This window comes from Esox lucius, chromosome 15 (genome assembly GCF_011004845.1).
Source record: "Esox lucius isolate fEsoLuc1 chromosome 15, fEsoLuc1.pri, whole genome shotgun sequence".
NCBI classification, from domain to species: Eukaryota; Metazoa; Chordata; class Actinopteri; order Esociformes; family Esocidae; genus Esox; species Esox lucius.
Genome location: NC_047583.1, coordinates 15,917,625 through 15,939,953, shown reverse-complemented (window position 1 = coordinate 15,939,953; position 22,329 = coordinate 15,917,625). Strand labels below are relative to the sequence as shown.

The 22,329-nt window shown below is 46.7% G+C and overlaps 1 protein-coding gene across 1 annotated transcript in view; it reads right to left on the bottom strand.

Annotated features, from left to right (window-relative positions):
• itpk1b (inositol-tetrakisphosphate 1-kinase b) overlaps positions 1-22,329 on the bottom strand; it is a 55,879-nt gene that overhangs the window by 23,323 nt on the left and 10,227 nt on the right. Inside the window, exon 3 of the mRNA XM_010878856.4 lies at positions 18,859-18,883. Within this exon, the coding sequence (XP_010877158.1) occupies positions 18,859-18,883 (25 nt within the window). The remainder of the gene's footprint in view (positions 1-18,858; positions 18,884-22,329) is intronic.

The following is a 22,329-nucleotide window of genomic DNA, read 5'->3' as shown; positions in this document are numbered from 1 at the left end:
TAGAGACATTTGTGTTAAGTAGTTAAAGGAGCCAAACACAGACACACCTTCAAAGTAAATAGTGGGTTAGACAGGTCTGCTAACATTCAACACACAGATGTAAACACTAAACAGCTACAGACAACTAGCACTGTGTGGCAGTGTAGACCTCAGACAACTAGCACTGTGTTGGAGTGTAGACCTCAGACAACTAGCACTGTGTTGGAGTGTAGACCTCAGACAACTAGCACTGTGTTGGAGTGTAGACCTCAGACAACTAGCACTGTGTGACAGTGTAGACCTCAGACAACTAGCACTGTGTGACAGTGTAGACCTCAGACAACTAGCACTGTGTGACAGTGTAGACCTCAGACAACTAGCACTGTGTGACAGTGTAGACCTCAGACAACTAGCACTGTGTGACAGTGTAGACCTCAGACAACTAGCACTGTGTGACAGTGTAGACCTCAGACAACTAGCACTGTGTTGGAGTGTAGACCTCAGACAACTAGCACTGTGTTGGAGTGTAGACCTCAGACAACTAGCACTGTGTTGGAGTGTAGACCTCAGACAACTAGCACTGTGTGACAGTGTAGACCTCAGACAACTAGCACTGTGTGACAGTGTAGACCTCAGACAACTAGCACTGTGTGACAGTGTAGACCTCAGACAACTAGCACTGTGTGACAGTGTAGACCTCAGACAACTAGCACTGTGTTGGAGAGTAGACCTCAGACAACTAGCACTGTGTTGGAGTGTAGACCTCAGACAACTAGCACTGTGTTGGAGTGTAGACCTCAGACAACTAGCACTGTGTTGGAGTGTAGACCTCAGACAACTAGCACTGTGTTGGAGTGTAGACCTCAGACAACTAGCACTGTGTTGGAGTGTAGACCTCAGACAACTAGCACTGTGTGACAGTGTAGACCTCAGACAACTAGCACTGTGTGACAGTGTAGACCTCAGACAACTAGCACTGTGTGACAGTGTAGACCTCAGACAACTAGCACTGTGTGACAGTGTAGACCTCAGACAACTAGCACTGTGTGACAGTGTAGACCTCAGACAACTAGCACTGTGTGACAGTGTAGACCTCAGACAACTAGCACTGTGTGACAGTGTAGACCTCAGACAACTAGCACTGTGTGACAGTGTAGACCTCAGACAACTAGCACTGTGTGACAGTGTAGACCTCAGACAACTAGCACTGTGTGACAGTGTAGACCTCAGACAACTAGCACTGTGTGACAGTGTAGACCTCAGACAACTAGCACTGTGTGACAGTGTAGACCTCAGACAACTAGCACTGTGTGACAGTGTAGACCTTAGACAACTAGCACTGTGTGACAGTGTAGACCTCAGACAACTAGCACTGTGTGACAGTGTAGACCTCAGACAACTAGCACTGTGTGACAGTGTAGACCTCAGACAACTAGCACTGTGTGACAGTGTAGACCTCAGACAACTAGCACTGTGTGACAGTGTAGACCTCAGACAACTAGCACTGTGTTGGAGTGTAGACCTCAGACAACTAGCACTGTGTTGGAGTGTAGACCTCAGACAACTAGCACTGTGTTGGAGTGTAGACCTCAGACAACTAGCACTGTGTTGGAGTGTAGACCTCAGACAACTAGCACTGTGTTGGAGTGTAGACCTCAGACAACTAGCACTGTGTTGGAGTGTAGACCTCAGACAACTAGCACTGTGTTGGAGTGTAGACCTCAGACAACTAGCACTGTGTTGGAGTGTAGACCTCAGACAACTAGCACTGTGTTGGAGTGTAGACCTCAGACAACTAGCACTGTGTTGGAGTGTAGACCTCAGACAACTAGCACTGTGTTGGAGTGTAGACCTCAGACAACTAGCACTGTGTTGGAGTGTAGACCTCAGACAACTAGCACTGTGTTGGAGTGTAGACCTCAGACAACTAGCACTGTGTTGGAGTGTAGACCTCAGACAACTAGCACTGTGTTGGAGTGTAGACCTCAGACAACTAGCACTGTGTGACAGTGTAGACCTCAGACAACTAGCACTGTGTGACAGTGTAGACCTCAGACAACTAGCACTGTGTGACAGTGTAGACCTCAGACAACTAGCACTGTGTGACAGTGTAGACCTCAGACAACTAGCACTGTGTGGACAGTTGTAGACCTCAGACAACTAGCACTGTGTGCCAGTGTAGACCTCAGACAACTAGCACTGTGTGACAGTGTAGACCTCAGACAACTAGCACTGTGTGACAGTGTAGACCTCAGACAACTAGCACTGTGTGACAGTGTAGACCTCAGACAACTAGCACTGTGTTGGAGTGTAGACCTCAGACAACTAGCACTGTGTTGGAGTGTAGACCTCAGACAACTAGCACTGTGTTGGAGTGTAGACCTCAGACAACTAGCACTGTGTTGGAGTGTAGACCTCAGACAACTAGCACTGTGTGACAGTGTAGACCTCAGACAACTAGCACTGTGTGACAGTGTAGACCTCAGACAACTAGCACTGTGTGACAGTGTAGACCTTAGACAACTAGCACTGTGTGACAGTGTAGACCTCAGACAACTAGCACTGTGTGACAGTGTAGACCTCAGACAACTAGCACTGTGTTGGAGTGTAGACCTCAGACAACTAGCACTGTGTGACAGTGTAGACCTCAGACAACTAGCACTGTGTGACAGTGTAGACCTCAGACAACTAGCACTGTGTGACAGTGTAGACCTCAGACAACTAGCACTGTGTTGGAGTGTAGACCTCAGACAACTAGCACTGTGTGACAGTGTAGACCTCAGACAACTAGCACTGTGTGACAGTGTAGACCTCAGACAACTAGCACTGTGTTGGAGTGTAGACCTCAGACAACTAGCACTGTGTTGGAGTGTAGACCTCAGACAACTAGCACTGTGTTGGAGTGTAGACCTCAGACAACTAGCACTGTGTTGGAGTGTAGACCTCAGACAACTAGCACTGTGTTGGAGTGTAGACCTCAGACAACTAGCACTGTGTTGGAGTGTAGACCTCAGACAACTAGCACTGTGTTGGAGTGTAGACCTCAGACAACTAGCACTGTGTTGGAGTGTAGACCTCAGACAACTAGCACTGTGTGACAGTGTAGACCTCAGACAACTAGCACTGTGTGACAGTGTAGACCTCAGACAACTAGCACTGTGTGACAGTGTAGACCTCAGACAACTAGCACTGTGTGACAGTGTAGACCTCAGACAACTAGCACTGTGTGACAGTGTAGACCTCAGACAACTAGCACTGTGTGACAGTGTAGACCTCAGACAACTAGCACTGTGTGACAGTGTAGACCTCAGACAACTAGCACTGTGTTGGAGTGTAGACCTCAGACAACTAGCACTGTGTGGACAGTGTAGACCTCAGACAACTAGCACTGTGTGGACAGTGTAGACCTCAGACAACTAGCACTGTGTTGGAGTGTAGACCTCAGACAACTAGCACTGTGTTGGAGTGTAGACCTCAGACAACTAGCACTGTGTTGGAGTGTAGACCTCAGACAACTAGCACTGTGTTGGAGTGTAGACCTCAGACAACTAGCACTGTGTTGGAGTGTAGACCTCAGACAACTAGCACTGTGTTGGAGTGTAGACCTCAGACAACTAGCACTGTGTTGGAGTGTAGACCTCAGACAACTAGCACTGTGTTGGAGTGTAGACCTCAGACAACTAGCACTGTGTTGGAGTGTAGACCTCAGACAACTAGCACTGTGTTGGAGTGTAGACCTCAGACAACTAGCACTGTGTTGGAGTGTAGACCTCAGACAACTAGCACTGTGTGTCAGTGTAGACCTCAGACAACTAGCACTGTGTGACAGTGTAGACCTCAGACAACTAGCACTGTGTGACAGTGTAGACCTCAGACAACTAGCACTGTGTGACAGTGTAGACCTCAGACAACTAGCACTGTGTGACAGTGTAGACCTCAGACAACTAGCACTGTGTGACAGTGTAGACCTCAGACAACTAGCACTGTGTTGGAGTGTAGACCTCAGACAACTAGCACTGTGTTGGAGTGTAGACCTCAGACAACTAGCACTGTGTTGGAGTGTAGACCTCAGACAACTAGCACTGTGTGACAGTGTAGACCTCAGACAACTAGCACTGTGTGACAGTGTAGACCTCAGACAACTAGCACTGTGTGACAGTGTAGACCTCAGACAACTAGCACTGTGTGACAGTGTAGACCTCAGACAACTAGCACTGTGTTGGAGTGTAGACCTCAGACAACTAGCACTGTGTTGGAGTGTAGACCTCAGACAACTAGCACTGTGTTGGAGTGTAGTCCTCAGACAACTAGCACTGTGTTGGAGTGTAGACCTCAGACAACTAGCACTGTGTTGGAGTGTAGACCTCAGACAACTAGCACTGTGTTGGAGTGTAGACCTCAGACAACTAGCACTGTGTTTCAGTGTAGACCTCAGACAACTAGCACTGTGTGACAGTGTAGACCTCAGACAACTAGCACTGTGTGACAGTGTAGACCTCAGACAACTAGCACTGTGTGACAGTGTAGACCTCAGACAACTAGCACTGTGTGTGAGTGTAGACCTCAGACAACTAGCACTGTGTTGGAGTGTAGACCTCAGACAACTAGCACTGTGTTGGAGTGTAGACCTCAGACAACTAGCACTGTGTTGGAGTGTAGACCTCAGACAACTAGCACTGTGTTGGAGTGTAGACCTCAGACAACTAGCACTGTGTTGGAGTGTAGACCTCAGACAACTAGCACTGTGTTGGAGTGTAGACCTCAGACAACTAGCACTGTGTTGGAGTGTAGACCTCAGACAACTAGCACTGTGTTGGAGTGTAGACCTCAGACAACTAGCACTGTGTTGGAGTGTAGACCTCAGACAACTAGCACTGTGTTGGAGTGTAGACCTCAGACAACTAGCACTGTGTTGGAGTGTAGACCTCAGACAACTAGCATTGTGTTGGAGTGTAGACCTCAGACAACTAGCACTGTGTTGGAGTGTAGACCTCAGACAACTAGCACTGTGTTGGAGTGTAGACCTCAGACAACTAGCACTGTGTTGGAGTGTAGACCTCAGACAACTAGCACTGTGTTGGAGTGTAGACCTCAGACAACTAGCACTGTGTTGGAGTGTAGACCTCAGACAACTAGCACTGTGTTGGAGTGTAGACCTCAGACAACTAGCACTGTGTTGGAGTGTAGACCTCAGACAACTAGCACTGTGTTGGAGTGTAGACCTCAGACAACTAGCACTGTGTTGGAGTGTAGACCTCAGACAACTAGCACTGTGTTGGAGTGTAGACCTCAGACAACTAGCACTGTGTTGGAGTGTAGACCTCAGACAACTAGCACTGTGTTGGAGTGTAGACCTCAGACAACTAGCACTGTGTTGGAGTGTAGACCTCAGACAACTAGCACTGTGTTGGAGTGTAGACCTCAGACAACTAGCACTGTGTTGGAGTGTAGACCTCAGACAACTAGCACTGTGTTGGAGTGTAAACCTCAGACAACTAGCATTGTGTTGGAGTGTAGACCTCAGACAACTAGCACTGTGTTGGAGTGTAGACCTCAGACAACTAGCACTGTGTTGGAGTGTAGACCTCAGACAACTAGCACTGTGTTGGAGTGTAGACCTCAGACAACTAGCACTGTGTTGGGAGTGTAGACCTCAGACAACTAGCACTGTGTTGGAGTGTAGACCTCAGACAACTAGCACTGTGTGACAGTGTAGACCTCAGACAACTAGCACTGTGTGACAGTGTAGACCTCAGACAACTAGCACTGTGTGACAGTGTAGACCTGAGGGCAGCTTAGTCTTGCACAGAGCCAGTCACAGTACAGGGCAAGTTGGTTAAACATTCTACTAAAATATGGATAGATGGTTTTTGTCTACCCTCTTGTCCAAGAAAGCCAAATGTGTTTTTGGACCAACTGACAAAATGCAAAGTCTCTCCAAATCTGAAAAACTAACAATGGACTGATGAAAAAACAAATTAAAATGAATCTTCTGACGTGTGTCTGTGTTTTTAGTACCTCTCGGGGGCAATATTACTCAAGTACTAATATTGAAGAGAAATAGCCCAAAGCCAAAAAGCAAAAAAAAAAAATATTTAGAAGAATGTAATTATCCCAACAACAAAAAAAAACATCATGGTGTCTGACTCGGCATTATTCATGTGAGAATGTGAAATACATTCAAATCCTAAAGACATTTTGATCAAAATAAAGCAGAAACCATGTATTGGTCTCTTTTTGGCATGTTAATCCCAGGCATGCTAACTTCTCTGGACTCTTGTCAATACAGGTGGCCTGACTAATACACTCCAACAGGTCAGACACTTGGTAGCTCTGCTCAAATATGGCTTAACTATCGATCTAACACTAACAAAATATGCCAACATATGGCATTAGCAAAGAAAAACAATAATATTTTTATAAAGAAGCCTAAAGAAAATATCTCAGAAGATATGCAATGCATTTGAAAACAGGAAATAATAATTGATACTAATCACATTCATAACCATAACGGATGTTGTCATCACAACAGCAGAGGTGGGTAGAAACACACTGCAGGAAATACGACCTTAAGTGAAGGCAACTTTTTTAGGAACTACTACTTTCTAGTTACGCTGTGCGCTATATTCTATTCTTCCTCAAATAGTTTAAGGAAGTAACTTTTAACTCCTTCTCAATTTACCAATAATTTCAGTTACATATTTGATATATATAGCCTATTAATATAAATCTAGTTAATGTTGACAGCTGATTTTCTTGGCCAATTCCTACTCGGTCAGCGCACCAGTCAGAAGAGCTGCCAACACTGTCCTGTCTAGGAAATGTGAAATCAGCACATACTGAAGTATAGTTATGTAAGAAACCAAGGGGATGCAACTTTTCAAAGACATATTGACTGTAGCCAAATTTAAAAGGGAACGTTCTATCTCCGCAGATCTCACAAAACAAAAAGAACCCCATTGTTAGTTTAGTTTGTGGTTATTGCCCTTGCCATTGCAAAAGCAAATGCTGCCTTTTCACATCATGTAGCCTACCAAAGTCCATTTAATCCACACTTCAGCCTGGTCTGCAACTTTGGTGTCAGGCATTTATCAGGCCAAACGGAAGGTGTTCTGACAGCACAGACAGCAGTGAGGAAGACCTGTTAATACCCAGTACGGAAAGAGTATCACTAAAAAAAGGTATGGTTAGGACAACAGTCAGTAGTTTACTGTAAAGCCACATTGGTGTTTCCGTGTAAACAGTCCACACTTTGACTTCACTAGTTACCGTTGTCAGGAATGAACTGACATGAACAGCAGAATACCTGCAGGCCTAAACCAGATATGCTATAGACAATGCATGTCCTGTGTATACCACACATACTGTATGGTGCAGACAGACACACCCATACAGGGACAAATTAGTCAGCGGTGCTGGGTGGTGAGAACACGCTGTGCTCAGTGCTGCCCTCCAGCCCCTCTCTATCACACCGTCTCAGTGGTGTGGGGAGGAAGGGCAGAGAGATGCCACACGGAAACCGTGTGGGGAGGAACGTCAGAGAGCCACCAGACAGAACCGTGTGGGGAGGAACGTCAGAGAGCCACCAGACAGAACCGTGTGGGGCGGAACGTCAGAGAGCCACCAGACAGAACCGTGTGGGGCGGAACGTCAGAGAGCCACCAGGCAGAACCGTGTGGGGAGGAACGTCAGAGAGCCACCAGGCAGAACCGTGTGGGGAGGAACGTCAGAGAGCCACCAGACAGAACCGTGTGGGGAGGAACGTCAGAGAGCCACCAGACAGAACCGTGTGGGGAGGAACGTCAGAGAGCCACCAGACAGAACCGTGTGGGGAGGAACGTCAGAGAGCCACCAGACAGAACCGTGTGGGGCGGAACGTCAGAGAGCCACCAGACAGAACCGTGTGGGGCGGAACGTCAGAGAGCCACCAGACAGAACCGTGTGGGGCGGAACGTCAGAGAGCCACCAGACAGAACCGTGTGGGGAGGAACGTCAGAGAGCCTCCAGACAGAACCGTGTGGGGCCGAACGTCAGAGAGCCACCAGACAGAACCGTGTGGGGAGGAACGTCAGAGAGCCACCAGACAGAACCGTGTGGGGAGGAACGTCAGAGAGCCACCAGACAGAACCGTGTGGGGCGGAACGTCAGAGAGCCACCAGACAGAACCGTGTGGGGAGGAACGGCAGAGAGCCACCAGACAGAACCGTGTGGGGCGGAACGTCAGAGAGCCACCAGACAGAACCGTGTGGGGAGGAACGTCAGAGAGCCACCAGACAGAACCGTGTGGGGAGGAACGTCAGAGAGCCACCAGACAGAACCGTGTGGGGAGGAACGTCAGAGAGCCACCAGACAGAACCGTGTGGGGAGGAACGTCAGAGAGCCACCAGACAGAACCGTGTGGGGCGGAACGTCAGAGAGCCACCAGACAGAACCGTGTGGGGCGGAACGTCAGAGAGCCACCAGACAGAACCGTGTGGGGCGGAACGTCAGAGAGCCACCAGACAGAACCGTGTGGGGAGGAACGTCAGAGAGCCTCCAGACAGAACCGTGTGGGGCCGAACGTCAGAGAGCCACCAGACAGAACCGTGTGGGGAGGAACGTCAGAGAGCCACCAGACAGAACCGTGTGGGGAGGAACGTCAGAGAGCCACCAGACAGAACCGTGTGGGGCGGAACGTCAGAGAGCCACCAGACAGAACCGTGTGGGGAGGAACGGCAGAGAGCCACCAGACAGAACCGTGTGGGGCGGAACGTCAGAGAGCCACCAGACAGAACCGTGTGGGGCGGAACGTCAGAGAGCCACCAGACAGAACCGTGTGGGGCGGAACGTCAGAGAGCCACCAGACAGAACCGTGTGGGGAGGAACGTCAGAGAGCCTCCAGACAGAACCGTGTGGGGCCGAACGTCAGAGAGCCACCAGACAGAACCGTGTGGGGAGGAACGTCAGAGAGCCACCAGACAGAACCGTGTGGGGAGGAACGTCAGAGAGCCACCAGACAGAACCGTGTGGGGCGGAACGTCAGAGAGCCACCAGACAGAACCGTGTGGGGAGGAACGGCAGAGAGCCACCAGACAGAACCGTGTGGGGAGGAACGTCAGAGAGCCTCCAGACAGAACCGTGTGGGGCCGAACGTCAGAGAGCCACCAGACAGAACCGTGTGGGGCGGAACGTCAGAGAGCCTCCAGACAGAACCGTGTGGGGAGGAACGTCAGAGAGCCACCAGACAGAACCGTGTGGGGAGGAACGTCAGAGAGCTGACAGGGGGGGTGACTGTGCACCACTGAGGCGCAGCTCTTAATCTCTTGACTTGCACAACAGAGAGGTCCTGTCCACAGCCTAGCACTTCACACACACACACACACACACACACACACACGTCTGCCTCACACTGCTGTGCACGTCACGGATGGAGCACGACCTTTCTTCAGAGCTTCCACAGAACTCATGTTATGCTAAACAACTCTAAAAGCAGAAATGGAAACTGACGTCTTCTGGAGCCCCACTGGGAGTGCTGGTGCCAGGTCATATCTGTGACAGGCCTCAGAAAATACCCAAAGTCCTGCAAGCAGAACCATTCAAGGGCTGAATGATTACAGCTTCAGCTCATTCTACTGAAGGTTTTTGTTTGCCACATTCTCCAGAGATATCGCAGAGAGAGGTTCTCTGATCCATAAATACACTGAGGATCTACAGTAGTGGTTTCTTGCCGGTGTTTCATTTCGCTGCACTGGACAGTCCAACAATTGACTGTCCACTGGTGTTCATTTCATCACCGAGTCAGTTCAATCAAATCATAGTGACTCAAAACGGCATCAGCTGGCAGTCAGTCACACTGGGTCTCCCCTTGTTCTCCAGTCTACTTCAGAGAGAACTGATGTGCAGACAGACGCATGAATGGCTTAGGAAACACTACACACCTGACACCCTGGCCCGGCCAGCTGGAGGAAAACACAGGTTCTTGAACAGGGACATACGGGCGGTGGGCTAATAATGAGAGAATCCTACATGAACTTGTGCCAGGCTCCGGCACCTCTCCAGAGCACATGGGATAATGAGACACCCCCCTCCGCCTTTCAGGGGGTGAGGAGGCATCCAGCCAAGCAATAGCTACTCCAGCTAATTGACTCTATGGCACACCAGCTTCTGGTAGCCACTGCGTTTGCTGTTGGAACAGCTGGAGTCCAGCACTCATTCCTTACTTGGAGATCAGCGGAAAGCAGAGAGATGAACTCCGGGGCGGTGTGAAGACAACAGCTGCTGAGCCTATGCTCCAGTGCCTGTCCTAAAGCCTGGAAGAGGCCGAGCACGGCCCTACTGCTGTGCTCTTAACTGAGGCTTCATTGCTAAAGGCCTGCTGCTAGGAGCCTTCTCTCACACCAACTCTATTATCTAGGCGTCTCACCCGCTGAGGCTCTAAATTGGGTCTGCAGTAGAGGCCGGCAGGCTGGAGATCAGCACAGGTTAGATGAGAATCTCCGTCAGACCGCCGCAAGAGGTATCGAACTGGTTACTCCAAAGTCTGCAGGCCTTTAAACTCAGGAGTTACCGAAAGCTGAACTGAAACATTGAACCCAACGCTCTCTCCACTCTCTGGCCAGTGGCTACTCCCCAGGACCGGAGGAGAGGTCGGCAGCATGAGTTTTTAATCAGATTGGGCTTCAATAAGAATAATCATGATCAGGGCAGATAGCGAAAGAACCGGGATAACCAGAAATCCCCTAGCACTCAATGCATGATATTATGGTCAGCAACACAAACGATGGCCATTTCCCTTGAGCGGAGCCACTTACTAGCAGAGAGCGTTAGCTTCCTTGAAGTCTGGTCTAGAGGGAACACCTCTGAATAATACAGATGGACTAGTGTTGAGCTCTGGGAGGAGGCGGCTCTCTTACAAGCTCAGTCAATATTGATGACTTTGTGGAAATCTCTTTGAGGATGATCAGCATGAATGGCGGGAGGAGGACAAGGGGGCAGAAGTAAAACGGATAGAAGAACCTTTGTTCCTTATTTCTTAGATTTCACCCCGCCCCCCCCCCTCAGACAGGCATGCCAGAGTTTTTCCCACACTAGAAATGGAAATATGAAATAAGTTCCCAACAGGCCAACCGATTTAAGTTTGTTCACAGAGCATGATGTCACAAACGCTGCCATGCCGTCCAGATGTTCTAAATCTCAGCCATTGACATTACTGAACTTTGACTTTCAAATTAGGGACACGCATGGCACTATCTGAAACCTCTGGTCCAATATCGAAGTAATTCTGAAAGGAGTGCGACTGGGGAGAGAACTGTATTATGGGCCCAGACGGGTTCTTAACTGGGTAGTTAAAAACTCCTCGCTTTTGCTTAAAATAGAGCAACAATATCATCTTGCCATTTTTAGCTGCCATTTTAAGTTGTGAAGTTAACCAAACACAGCATCAAAGCCATTTTCACACAGAGGTAAATGTGGTTGTGATTGATCTTGTTTAGCACCAGTCTACTAGGAGAGACTCAGCAGATATCAGCACGGTCAGCTTGAAGACGACAAGGACATAAGAAATGGTGGATTGGAGTGTGTTAACTAAAATCAAACAAAGTTAAAAAGCCTGTCATTCTAATTCAACTTCATCAGACACAGATCCATCACACAACCAGGCAGACAGACACCACAACATAGATAGATTGGTCCTTGCAGAGAATATCTCAATGAAAACACAAGGCGTATCATGACCAGAACGGACCGCTATGTTCAGGCTCATCGTCTGCGGTGTCCTTTGGAGAGCACAACAACCTGTTAGAGGACAGTGTCCTGTTTCTCTGGATCGTGGTTTAATGTGTGCTAGGTTTTCTATTCAATTTATCAGACATCCATATGTACCATCCACAGTGCTCTGAATAATAGAATGGTCCTTCAGCAGTGGAGCTGAATACAGAAAACGTAACAGCAACAATGGTTGACAGGTAGAGGCCAAGGTTAAGGCAATTTTTAAACTTGTTAGGGCAATTGCTTTCATCTGTTTATACCGGGTGCTTCCACAGAAAAGGGGTTTAAAACTCATGCAAGAAACATATTTCAGTTTTTCAACAAAAAAAAAAATCCCAACATAAAACCAAAGTCACTATAAAATAATAGATTTTGAGTGCCAGTGCCTTAAAATAAAATATCAAAACAGAACAAAATTCCAATGGACCATTTGTAACTTGAAAATTGGTAAGGGGTCTGTACTCATTTTACAAGGCAATGTATACGTTTAAAATCATTTATTTCCCTGATTCTCTCTTGGCCATAAATATTCCCAGTCTGACTATAGGCTATTTAAAACCAGTTTCAATTATGTGTATACATATAATATACTGCCCTTCAAGCAATTAGGCCTAGACAAGAACAAACAAGTTTTAGTCAAAAACCTTTTGGGGGCAGAAATGGCATTGTGAACATTCATGTGCCTTCATGACAGTTGTGTTTAATTTGGCGATTTGAATTAAAACATACATTATGAAAAATATCTATTCATGGAGATCTGCAACAGTGTCCATAGAATTCAAAATATTAGTGCCCTCCATTAAGAGTGTCGTTACAACACAGTATTTTATAGAGGACAGAGAATCAGATTTGTACCCATTTCTATTGTGTAAACAGGAAAATGTCAATTGTTTCACATCACCATACTAGGTCATGTGGGACACTTCTGACAGATGCTCTGTGCAGTGAATGAGGACCAAAGATGTGGTCTGGCACAGTGTGTGTTGGAGTGGAAGGAGTGATGACGTGGGAAGTCCTTCTGGCTCCATGTATAAACAGAATCAGGAAGAAACCAAGCAACTAAAAACCTCCTCACACTGCACACGGACACGTTTCTTTGTTGTTTTCATCATCACAAGCAACAACACTTGGTCAACGGAGCGAGCCATGTTAGTTACCAGGTAAACAACAATGTCAGTGAGTCTATAAACTTTTCCCGGGTCAAAGATCTGGCTAACAAGGTGAACCTCTGGCACAGCAACAGAAATGTCCTATGACATCCAACATTACCACTCACTCGTCTAAAATAACCTTGAAAGGTGACTGGCGACAATTTACTTTTTCTCCCATTTACACTGTAAATAATGTTTATTTGAGGCAAATCACATGATAGTTCTATCCCGATAAACAAGACTTATCATATTGTAAAAACGGTCTCAGTTTATTACTAGACTGCCATACTCTTAAGGACATGGCATCATGTGGAGGGACAGGCGGGACTAGGGCTTAAGAGGGTGTGATAGATTAGAAGGGCGTAAAATAAAGAAGACCGTGTTTGGAAGAGTCAAAACTTTGAAAGCTAATTTCTCAGAAGTAAGGATACTACTTTATAGGATTTCTAAGCTTTTCCAATGCTCAACGAATTTCTACGCATAATATATAATTTAAGCGCTCACAATGGCCGTCCTGAGCAGCAAATGCTAACTTAAGTTTTGTGCAAGAAATACAATGTCCTCTACCCTCGCCCATCCCTTGTGGACCTTTACTAGCGTTTCTTCTCCTAATCGGGCAAGGTCAACCGGTAACGGCTATGCACTAGGTGGTCAATAAAACACAGCATGAGGTGAGTTAGCAACTGGAGGCAAGAGGAACGTCAAGTCATCGCAAGGCCTTTAATTGCTGCAGTGTGCAACTTTGCCTGACTTGTCTGGAAAAATCCATGTCTTTGCAGCCCATATATTATTATAGGCTTTGTTTTCTGCATTATTTTGTTTCCGCTAATGTGACGTATGTAGGACTTGATTAGTCCATCTTGCAAGTTGTTGTTCTTTCATTATTAGCCCTACTAGGCATTTACTTTGGCTATTCACAAACATCTTCCAAAGTTAGAACATGTTTATGTGTATAGTTTATATATGTTTAATCATTAAAGCGTAACCCAGGCCCCTCAAACCTTGAGGCGAGTTCCACTGTCCTTTCATTGCAACCCTCTAAGCAGGGAATTATTAAGACCAGGGATACCAGGTGGGTTGAATAAATGAATTAACGATGAGTCAACAGAAAACCGGCAGGCTCCAGACCTTGAAGGGTAATAGGTGAATACCCCTTACCTAGTCCATGCCCAGGTCAACAAGTCACAATCAAAAACCACCAAAACTGGAGAGGAACGAGGGGAAAATCCAATAGGTCACAAGTGCCATTTGGTTCTGCATGGTGCGGTGCTCTCACCTTTGTTCAACTGCATTAGGTTAATAAGAGCAATAAAACTACAAGAGAGGTGCTGAACACAGAGGTGCTGAACACAGAGGCTGTGGCAGCTGAGGAAATGGCTATTCAGCACGTTTTCCTGCTGGTCACGCACAGTGCTGTGCTGCAAACATGCACAGTGCACATCGAAACCAAACATAAACCTTTTCGACATTGTGATGTTGTCACCATGGATGATGGCCATAATATCACCCAACACCAGGCGCCACAGCAAAAACTATGTTAAGCATGAGTGGGGGCAAAGATGGTAGTGGTACATAGATTGCCTGGTGTGTTCAAGTTCAAAAGGTTTAATTGTCATTTGCAATAACAAGTTATGGCAATGAAATGCTTGGTTTTCTTACTCCCAACAGTGCAGTTAAAAGTTAAAAAAGTAACAGTAATTATAATATAAAAATAAGATAACACAAACTATCAATAATAACACTATACAAAAACACACGCATCAATAAAAACTATACAACTGTACAACCGTAGGGCAATGAAAAAGTGACAGGTGTGGATGATATGATTGGCAGATGAGCATGATTTAAAGTGACAGGTGTGGATGATATGATTGGCAGATGAGCATGATTTAAAGTGACATGGTGTGCATGGGACTATGGATGGAAGGGAGGAGGGGTTACGGAGTTGAGCAGCCTTACGGCCTGAGGATAGAAACTGTCCCGTAGCCTGTTAGTTTTGGACTGAATACTCCTGTACCTTCTGCCTGACGGCAGCTTGGTAAACAGTCCATGGCATGGGTGGCTGGGATCTGTAATGATCCGTATGCTCCTCCTCCTACACCTCTCTGTGTAGAGATCCTGCAGGGATGGCAGGCCAGACCTTGTGATGCGCTCTGCTGTTTTAATCACCCTCTGAAGAGCTTTGCGGTCAAGGGCGGTGCAGCTGCCATACCAGGCGGTGACACAGCCAGACTGGATACTCTCGACAGTGGAAGCTGGTGAGTATCCTGGAATCCATGCCAATTCTCCTTAATTGGCGTAAGGAAGAAGAGACATTTCCCGGGCCTCCTTCACCAAGAGTGATGAGACCAGGTCAAGTCATTGCTGATGTTGACATCAAGGAACCGGATGTTGTGAACTCTTTCTACTGCAGACCCATTGATGTGTATGGGGGCGTGGTCTCCCTGCCACTGCTTCCTGTGATCAACGATCATCTGCTTCGTTTTGCTGATATTGAGCTGGAGGTTGATTTCCTGACACCACAAAGTCAGTGACCTTACCTCATCTCTATAGGCTGACTCGTGTTGTCAGAGACCAGGCCGATGATGGTGGTGTCGTCATCAAACCTAATGATGGTGTTGGAGACATGAGTTGCCAGGCAGTCGTGGGTGAAGAGAGAGTACAGGAGCGGGCTCAACACACTGCCCTCGGGGGAGCCAGTACTGAAAGTCAGTGAGGAGGAGGCGGTGTTGCCCATCCGCACCACCTGGGGTCTGCCAGTCAGGAAGTTCAGGATCTATCTGCACATAGAGGGGCCGAGACCCAGATCCCTGAGCTTAACAGCGAGCTTGTGGGGCACAATGGTGTTGAAGGCGGAGCTGTAGTCAATGAACAGCATTCTCACGTGTTCCTCTTGTCCAGATCAGAGAGTGCGGAGTGGAGGGTCAGAGCAACGGCATCCTCTGTAGACCTGTTATGTCTATAGGCAAACTACAGCGGGTCAAGTGTTACAGGCATGGAGTCTGTGATGAGTTTTAACTAGCCGCTCAAAGCACTTCATGATGATTAGTGTGAGTGCTACATTGTGTGTGTGTGTGTGTGTGTGTGTGTGTGTGTGTGTGTTAGGAGGTTGGGGACGGGGAGAGGGGTGAGGGTGTGTGTTAGGAGGCTGAGGACGGGGAGAGGGGTGTGGGTTAGGAGGCTGGGGACGGGGAGAGGGGTGTGGGTTAGGAGGCTGGGGACGGGGAGAGGGGTGTGGGTGCCACTGTCTCTGGGCTGTAAGGATCTGTTGGCCTCCCAGGAGGGTTGAGTGGATTCTGAGAAACAAAGCCCTGCTTACTTTGGGACCTTTCCCAGGACATCTATCTAGATGTGTTGGAGACCCCCCTCCCATCCCCAAAAGAAAGGGGAAAAAAATCTATAGAAAGAACATAAAAGAACTGTGCAGAAAATGCGAAAAACTGCACAAAATGAGAGGCAGACAAAAGGCAAGAAAATAAAGCGCTCTGGATTTCCCTCCTCAAGCCTGTTAGACTAACAAACAGCCAGCCTTGAGACACAAACCTGTAACACACAAGATTTGTTCCTCACTGTACATCTCCATGCACATTATAAAATGAACTGTCACTAGTGTCTCTCTGTGACAAAGGGTATATGTCCTCCTGAATGTACTGTGTGTGTATACAGCTCCAAAAAAAAAAAAAAGAGACCGCTGCAAACCCCCCCCCCCCCCCCCCCATACTCCTTATCCTTCAGTCAGGAAGGATAAGGAGTAAGTAATTGTCTGTACGTAATTGTCTTTTTGGGGGTTGTCTTGCTGTTGCCTTTCCAGTGCACATGCTGTCACTTTCATTTGCACCAAGACAGGTGACACTGATTCACAAATGCTTATGCTTCCAAACTGGACAGATTGATATCCCTGAAGTTTAATTTACTTGGTTTTATACTGCGATGATTACGTGTTCCCTTAATTTCTTTGAGCGGTATACAAAAATGTGGTTGTTGAAATAACCTGCAATGTGATGAGTTGCCTCACAGCACACTGAACACCCAGCGCCCCATCACAGCACACTGAACACTAGGGCTGTAACTGCATACGCATTCATAACCATATTCTACCTGTCTCTCAAATATGGTTACGACATACTAAACATTACAAGTAAAAATGAGTTGTTTTATAAGCCTTATGAACAGCAGCTGTTACATGGCCTATACTGCCATAATAGGCATAGTAGTCTATTCGATCAACATTGAACATTACAGCAAAGATATGTAAAGTAACTTGAACATTGTAAGGTAAATAGCCTTGCCCAGGCAATATTTGTTGTTTGCACAGTTCATGCCTAGCACACCTGACTGCTTTCACATCTCCCCATTCTTCCTCCTACCTCAGAGTATCTGTGCACAAACCCGTGATTTTGGCATTGTAGTGGACAAGACCATGTACACCCTAGGTAACTAGGTATGGCAGGAACTCCTAAATGTAGGCTAATTGTTGGCAGTGATGTGACTCCCTCCCATTTGCTTTATCTCCAGCACAGAAGACTGCAGTTACAGGGCCACAGAAATTGAAAATAAAGTAGGTTAACTTACTGTTTTCAAGTGGTATACAAACTGCAGTTTCAATCGTTTGCATTTAACTGTATTTATTGCCACACTTGCTACAGTAATGGAATGTTTCCACACTGCAGATTTTAGACATTTCAACAAATTAAAGGGGATTTTGGCATTTAGGCCTCCTTTCAACGGCAATTAGGGAAAATATATAGCTCAATTTCTTTTGTCTATGATCTGTGCATGTGCACGTTTCTGTGGCTGTCACATTGGTAAAGAAGGTAGCCATCGTCTGAGCGACAATCCAAGGTAAGAAGCTAACTAGCTAACTGTCACAACTCGACAGCTACAATGGATTAGCGTCAGGCATGCAACATTAGAGATTCGGCAGCAACAACAAGAACTCCGGTTATCATATTTCGTGTTCAAAGTATAAGTCTGTGTTAAGTAGAGTGTAATGTACATTTTCAAATAAATAATACATTATATATAAGGTAAAGAATATTATAAGGTGGAGCACATTCAGAAATGGTTAGAGCTCATGTTAATGTAGAGAACCTTTCTAATATAGAAAACATGTTATTGTTATGTTATTGTTGTTAATTTGCTTTTGCTCATTAGCTTTGGAGAGGCATTGTGTTATAAAACTGGGAGGTGATTCATGAACGGTTTCAGAGAATGGTTAATTCAGGGGGAGTCCTTGACGGGTGGATTTTTTTAATCTACCAGTCCTCTTGGCAGGTTCATTTTGGATACTGCCCATGAACAATTACAGTAGCTCATATTTTTGCGAAAGATTGACTAAGTCATGTAGCCTGGCTGACAATCACATGAATACACAGTGAAGAGTTGTACAATGATGCAGTCCACATAGACAGGAGGGAATCAGACAGCTTTAGGACCATGCAGAGGTTTTACTAAAACAACCTCAGACAAGCAACAACCTACCGACTAAACAATCAACTATTGGACTGAATATAGCAGCCCTGGTAGACAGGCATGGACCTGGTACTGAACAAAAGAGATTTGACAGGGCTGTCATATCCTAAAGCAGCCGAAACATCAACTAACAGGCTAGGTAACTGGCCGGATCAGTTGAAGAGGAGGGGGTAGTGGGAAACTGTGTTCATCAGTCAAGCTCTTTCCCTGCACTTCCTCCCTCCACTCCCGTCTGTGACACAAACCATGCTCCTTATACCTCATACAGTACAAACAATGAGGTACTACTTCCTTGGAAGTTGAGTTCAGCAGCTTTAGACAGGTGTTGCTTAATACAAGATTCATTCTTTAAGCACATCCAGCGGGCACACATAACACAACATGTAGGCAATGTCAGGAAACAGGAACAATTATAGCAGATTTATAGCAGTTTTTAACATAAACTATGTTCTTATTTCTATTAACTCTGACAAATGGGTGTTTTGTTAATTTGAGAGCTTATTGAACTTACCTGGACCACTTCTATTCCTCTTTTCCTGAAAGAAAGATGAGAAAAATTACAATCAGAATACATCATTTGTTCTTCAAACATGGTGAAATGTAGGTGAATGCAGCACTGCTTCAACCACTGACAGATTACCCGGAAAGAATGGCAAAACAAACTATCACCAGCAAGTACACGCATTAACACAGTAGTGGAGAGCCAAAATAGCACCCCATCACGAGGGTAATCTCGTACACCATCAAGAGGGCTGAGAGATGGTGAGCAAGGACACCAAAATATGATGTGCCTGCACCTCACCACTTTAAAACTTAACGGGTCCTGGATCTGTAATAATCGAACAGACGTGGGCAGCATTAAGCAGGCTAACAGGCGCGGGCAGCATTAAGCAGGCTGACAGGCGCGGGCAGCATTAAGCAGGCTAACAGGCGCGGGCAGCATTAAGCAGGCTGACAGGCGCGGGCAGCATTAAGCAGGCTGACAGGCGCGGGCAGCATTAAGCAGGCTGACAGGCGCGGGCAGCATTAAGCAGGCTGACAGGCGCGGGCAGCATTAAGCAGGCTGACAGGCGCGGGCAGCATTAAGCAGGCTAACAGCATTAAGCAGGTTGACAGGCGCGGGCAGCATTAAGCAGGCTAACAGCATTAAGCAGGTTGACAGGCGCGGGCAGCATTAAGCAGGCTAACAGCATTAAGCAGGTTGACAGGCGCGGGCAGCATTAAGCAGGCTAACAGCATTAAGCAGGCTGACAGGCGCGGGCAGCATTAAGCAGGCTGACAGGCGCGGGCAGCATTAAGCAGGCTAACAGCATTAAGCAGGCTAACAGCATTAAGCAGGCTAACAGCATTAAGCAGGCTAACAGCATTAAGCAGGCTAACAGCATTAAGCAGGCTAACAGCATTAAGCAGGCTAACAGACGTGGGCAGCATTAATCAGGCTGACAGACGTGGGCAGCATTAATCAGGCTGACAGACGTGGGCAGCATTAATCAGGCTGACAGACGTGGGCAGCATTAATCAGGCTGACAGACGTGGGCAGCATTAATCAGGCTGACAGACGTGGGCAGCATTAATCAGGCTGACAGACGTGGGCAGCATTAATCAGGCTGACAGACGTGGGCAGCATTAATCAGGCTGACAGACGTGGGCAGCATTAAGCAGGTTAACAGACGTGGGCAGCATTAAGCAGGTTCCATCTAAAGTACAAGTTGAGAGTAAATTTGTGTAACAAAATGTCAAAACAAGGCTAGTGTCAAAAGCTAGTGTCTAGACTTTCCAAATGGCTGCAAAATCAAAAGCATTAGACAAAGTATAAAATTTAATTCAGGAAATAACAGTGGATATTCCTTCTAGTGCAAGTATTGACAAAACAAGCATCATAACGATGTAAACTTGGACCTCAGACCAGAGAGCCAGGGCTGTGGGTTAGATTCTCAAGGGGGGCCAGTATGGAAATGTATGAACTTTCCACTTGATGTTGCTCTGGACAAGAGCATCAAATGAAAAATACACTGCTCAAAAAAATTAAGGGAACACACAATCACAGTATAAGCCAAGTCAAACTTCAGGGATATCAATCTGTCCAGTTAGGAAGCATAAGCGATTGTGAATCAATGTCACCCGTTTTGGTGCAAATGAAAGTGACAACAGGTGCACTGGAAAGGCAACAACAAGACAACCCCCAAAAAAGGGAAAGGTTTTAGAGGTGGTGCCACAGACAATTGCTTTCTCCTTATCCTTCTTGACTGATTCTTCTCTAGATTTGTGTCCTTGTCACCACTGGTAGCATGAGGCGGTACCTGCAACACATTCAGGTGGCAAAGGTAGTCCAGCTCATCCAGGATGGCACATCCATAGTGCCGTCGCAGGTTTTGCTGTCTGCCAGTACAGTCTCAAGGGCATGGAGGAGATACCAGGTAACGGGCCATTATACAAGGAGAGCTAGACATGACTGTAGAAGGGCATCAACCCAGCAACAGGACTGGTATCTGCTCCTTTGGGCAAGGAGGAATTGGAGGAGCACTGTTAGAGCCCTACAAAATGACCTCCAGCAAGCTACTGGTGTGCATGTTTCTGACCAAACTATCAGAAACAGACTCCATGAGGGTGGCATGAGGGCCCGACATCCTCTAATGGGACCTGTGCTCACAGCCCAGCGCCGTCCAGCTCGACTGGCATTCACCAGAGAACACCAGAATTGGCAGGTCCGCCATTGGCGCCCAGTTCTTCTCACGGATGAGAGCAGTTTTTGCGCTGAGCACATGTGACAGACGTGAAAGAGTCTGGAGACATCATGGTGAGCGTTGCAACATCATCCAGCATGACTGGTTACTGCTGTGGGTCAGTGATGGTCTGGGAGGCATATCCTTGGAGGGTTACACAGACCTGAATCCAACTGAGAACCTCTGGGAAGTTATGCATCGGTGCATCCGACACCACCTAGTAGTGCCACAGACTGTCCAGGAGCTCACTGATGCCCTGATCCAGGTCTGGGAGGAGATCCCCAGGACACCATCCGCCACCTCACCAGGAGCATGCCCAGATGTTGTCAGAAGTGCATACAAGCATGTGGGGGCCATACACACTACAGAGTCACATTGTGAGTTGCCATGATGAAATTGGAACAGCCTGTGATTTCAATTGTTTACTTTTATTTTCAGTGCGAGTTTGAGTCCGGCCCTTAATCGGTTGGTGATTTGTTTCCATTGACCGTTGTTACAGGAGGTCACTTTGTTCCAAAACATTTCAAAATGCACAGTAAAGATTTTCATCTTTAAAATGTGTAATTTAAGAATTCCTTAAATTTTTGGAGCAGTGTATAAAGTAAATGATACGCTGTGTTGTCAGTTTATTTGGCCACAGATGGGAGATAAAAAAAGTTCTGATGAACTTCAGAGTGGGAGAATATACTGTGTAGTAGTGGTGAGCAATATGAGCCATGGGATGGACCTGCCCATACTGTAGGTGCTGAGGTAGGGCCAAAGCAAGAATGTGTTGTCAAAACTTGAACGTGATGGATGCATTTCGAACTTGGATTTTATTCTATACATTGTTGAATATAACTGATGTGCCCTTCATTATCACAGAGTGCATTTAATACACAACAAATAAGTAGAAGTGCACTGTTGGTAGGAATATTAACATGTTATGTTTGAGAAAATGTGTATGAAAATGTGTCAACGAGCGGAAGGAAACTTGTTTCAATTCAGAAAACACAAAACAATTCTGGGAATGAAAATCACAGTGCCATTACACTTTTGTTCCAGGAATTCATAAATACATACCCATTAAGGCTAAATATACTCTTGACTGTTTTAGTCTGGGAGTCCAGGGCCAGGGAATGTCTCTATTTTTCAAAGACGACAGATTCTTAGCTTTGGGTAAAAAGTGGTTGCTTGGCAACACGCATATCCCTACAAGACAGAAGTCTTCACTGGCGTTTGCATCAGAGACTTCCAGCTGCTCTAACGTAACAAACCAC